The sequence below is a fragment of the Babylonia areolata genome, chromosome 19 (assembly GCF_041734735.1).
Source record: "Babylonia areolata isolate BAREFJ2019XMU chromosome 19, ASM4173473v1, whole genome shotgun sequence".
Lineage (NCBI taxonomy): Eukaryota > Metazoa > Mollusca > Gastropoda > Neogastropoda > Buccinidae > Babylonia > Babylonia areolata.
The window spans coordinates 21,483,264-21,486,901 of record NC_134894.1 but is presented as its reverse complement, the minus strand read 5'-3'; the positions used below and the strand labels follow the sequence as shown (position 1 = coordinate 21,486,901).

At 45.8% G+C, this 3,638-nt stretch overlaps 1 protein-coding gene across 1 annotated transcript in view; it reads right to left on the bottom strand.

The window, feature by feature from the left end:
- Nucleotides 1-495: 495 nt before the first annotated feature.
- The window catches only part of LOC143294123 (multidrug resistance protein pgp-1-like), a 5,794-nt gene continuing 2,651 nt past the window's right edge, over nt 496-3,638 (bottom strand). Inside the window, exons 3-4 of the mRNA XM_076605554.1 lie at nt 3,189-3,338; nt 496-837 (exon numbers count right to left, since the gene is read on the bottom strand). Of these exons, the coding sequence (XP_076461669.1) occupies nt 496-837; nt 3,189-3,338 (492 nt within the window). The remainder of the gene's footprint in view (nt 838-3,188; nt 3,339-3,638) is intronic.

Below are 3,638 nucleotides of genomic sequence, written 5' to 3'. Positions count from 1 at the left end.
TGCTCCGAAGCGCCTTTTTCAGTTGACTGTGTTCAACGTCGAGAATGAAATGTGTCACTGAAAAAACACCATCATGGGCATTCCTGACAGATGCGTTTTTACAAGAAAAAAAAAACCGTCAGAGACACAATCACCTTTCAGAACTTGACATCACGATCAACGCACATTAAGACGAGATCATCATTATCGCGTCAAGATGAGGCAATACTGAGAAAGGCCTTTCTCCAGCTCATCTATCGAAGCGTGTCCACATAGATGTTGATAACCGGAGTCTCTTTCATGCATACTAAGAGTTTGGAGGAGAGGATGACGGGGAAGATCCATTTCAAGGTGCCCAAAGACTTCGAACGGATTTTCGCATCTACATGGTCGTTCATGCCAAAAACTCTCAATCCACTGTCGAAGAAGCGTGAGGCGGAAGGCCGTTCTATCGTCCTGAAATACGTGGTAACAGGGGGAGACAGACGTTCTCCGAGTTTCCTATACCTGGTGTCTTCAGAACGTGGTGCTGGTTGACGCAATCCTGCTTGAGTAAGACATCAGATGACCAACCCCGTGTTGTTTGATGACGGACTCTGCCAATTTCCTCTGAAAGAATATGCGCTTCTGTTTGCGCTCCTCTTTCTTCTTCACCAGGCTCTTGTTCTCCGCCTCCTGTTTGCGCAGCATCACGAAGTAGCAGCCCCTCAGCGCCATCAGCTCCCAGTGGGTGCCCTGCTCGATCACCTTGCCGTGACTCATCACGGCGATGTTGTCGGCCTTCGTGATCTCCGCGATGTACCTGGTGGCGATGATGCACGTGCAGTCCTTCTTCACTTGCTCCAGCGTCCTCAGGATCTGGTGGAAGGAAAGAAACGTCATACAGGCTAATGCATTCGTTCACAAAACAAAAAAGTTAAAGGTCCCATATGTCTGCATGCATTCGATTCAAGGGTCTTTGACGTTGAGTGATATTCCTTCTGTATGCATATATGTAAGTGCATATACCTGAAAGACTGCTGCTCATTTACTTGTGAATTCATATTATGAATATGTGGTTGTGTCTTTTTATCCCCCCCCCCTCCGCCTGCGATTGTGCATGTATCAGGACAGAACTTTATATAAGATCTTCTTGTTGTCCTGTTCATCTATGACTCTGTGGTATTGTGACATGTTCCAAAAAAAAATTACAGTTTAAACCAAAGGTCCCTAGCCTTTTACGGCCAACGGGGCAGTGATTTCATATCGCCTGTGTCTAGGGCTGTGCATAGGAAGGCGGGGCCCAGTTCTCTCATTCCGCCGTTGTAACCTTGCCCAACACAGGTGAGGTTCCCATTCACACCTGGGTGGAGTGAGGGAAATCGGAGCAAGAAGCCTTTCCCACAAGGACACAGCACCATGGCGAAACGGGGCCCCGAACCGTGATCGTTGGTGAACACTGGGTCAGAAGTCCAACGTCTAAACGATTCTGCCACGGCCTCTCTCACTCACTACTGCAACACCACAGCGGTCGTCTCGTGGGAAAGAACTTGCATGATTTCGGTCTGTACCCCCTCGCCGAAACGAGACCAGACGAGAAAAGACTTTTTTTTTTATTATTCTTGGAACAAATACTCGCTGACACATTCTTATGGTCTGAGTGTAAAAATGTGATCTGACAGTAAAACGTGTTAAAAACAAATTAAAGGAATATGATTTAAACAAGTACGCTGGCGCGTACACACACACACACACACACACACACACACACACACACACACACACACACACACACACACACACAAGCCCCCTCTACACACATACACACGTGCGTACTCACACACACACACACACACACACCACCACCACCACCACAACCACCACCACAGTGTCATAGACCAACAACAACAACAACAAAAAACACCGCCTGATCCGTAACAACTCCAGCAAGGTTCACAGTTCCGGCGATAAAACGGAGGTCTGGTTTTGTCCCCCACCAAGACGGCACCGTGGACTGCTGCACACGGCGGCTGCTCTTCGATCCGTCACGCTCTGAATAACTGCATCCCATTAGCACCTGCAGCTGCAATGATCTTTCTGCAGGTGTCTTCTCCCTGCCGCCACAAGGTGGTCTTTCGGATGAGGCAAGGCATCCTGATAGTTCTTTGGCCCTAGAAGTGTTGGGGTTTTTTGTTGTTTTTTTGTTTGTTCGTTTGTTTTTTGTTGGTGGTTTGTTTTTTTTGTTTTGTTTTTTTTGTTTTTTTAAAACTCTTCTCAAGGGAGGTTGTAATGAAGACTGATGTGATGCAGTTTTGGTTTTCCGTGTTGTTATGAGGGCAGGGGATTTGGGGAGTTATGCATGTAAGAAAAGAAAGACTCGTGTGGTATGCAGCAAACAACAACAACAACAGCAACAACAACAACAACAACAAAAACCACGAGACGACTGATCAGGACGTAAAGATAGGGGAGAACGAGAAAAGGAAGTTGGGAGAAGGGTGTGGGGAATGTTACAGATTTACAGCCTTACAGCCACTCATAAAGTTTTAAGACAAAATCGAACAACTAAGTTTATCGTGAATCTTAAAGCAGACAGTTTCAAATCGAGGCTACATTTAAAAAAAAAAGATTGGAGCGTCATGCCAACCCCAATCAATTAAGGGTCCAAGCATCTGCGAAATTCCCAAGTGAACTTGCATAGAATTACTGTTTCTTTTGTCCGCTTTGTATATGTGAGCATGTGGAATATTAGATACTCATTAAAAAAAGATATGAATCCATGGTAGCATTCAGTGTGCTATGGAAACACGAACGTTTTCATCGTGCGTCTAAACTACAACTGGTGTATTGCTGCACATTTTTAGCGTAATACAATACAATACTGTACATAAATTCATTTCCTGTGTCATTCGATCAGATTTCACATACACACTCAGACAGACATGTAACATTTTACGTGTATGACCGTTTAGTTTTATTTAACCCGCCATGTAGGCAGCCATACTCCGTTTTCGGGGGGTACATGCTGGGTGTATTCTTGTTTCCATAACCCACCGAACGCTGTTATGGATTACATGATCTTTAACGTGCATATTTGATCTTCTGCAAGCGCAGTATACACACGAAGGGGGTTCAGGCACAAACAGGTCTGTACCTCGGAGATCGGAAAAAAATCTCTATCACCCTTTACCCACCAGGAGCCGTTACGGAGATTCGAACCTTGGACCCACCTCATCAGTGTTGGGCTGCAGGGAACTGGTGACGTTGTCCACCAGCAGGAACCTGGGGCTGCGGAAAACGGCCCGTGCCATGGCCAGACGCACTCTCTGCTCAGGGGTGAACGCCTGCCTGCCTCGCCCTTCAACGCACGTGTAGTAACCCTGCAGGGACAACAACAACAACACTGCCTGCTGCTTTCTGTACATCGTGCATCTATTTTTGATACCAACTTTTCTTCTTTGGCTTTAGTTGTGATTCTATTACATGAAGTAAAAAGTTTGTATTTTGTGTTGCATGTATGCAAACACCTCTCAGTACGAAGCTATGACCTCAGTCTGAATAAACATTGGAACTCGTGCTCTCCATTGATGAATGAGAGTGAAGCCTTCCCCTGCGGTCTCTAATGGAAAACATTGAAAGTTGATATGTCAAAATGACAAGTGACTGGAACCTTCCAAACT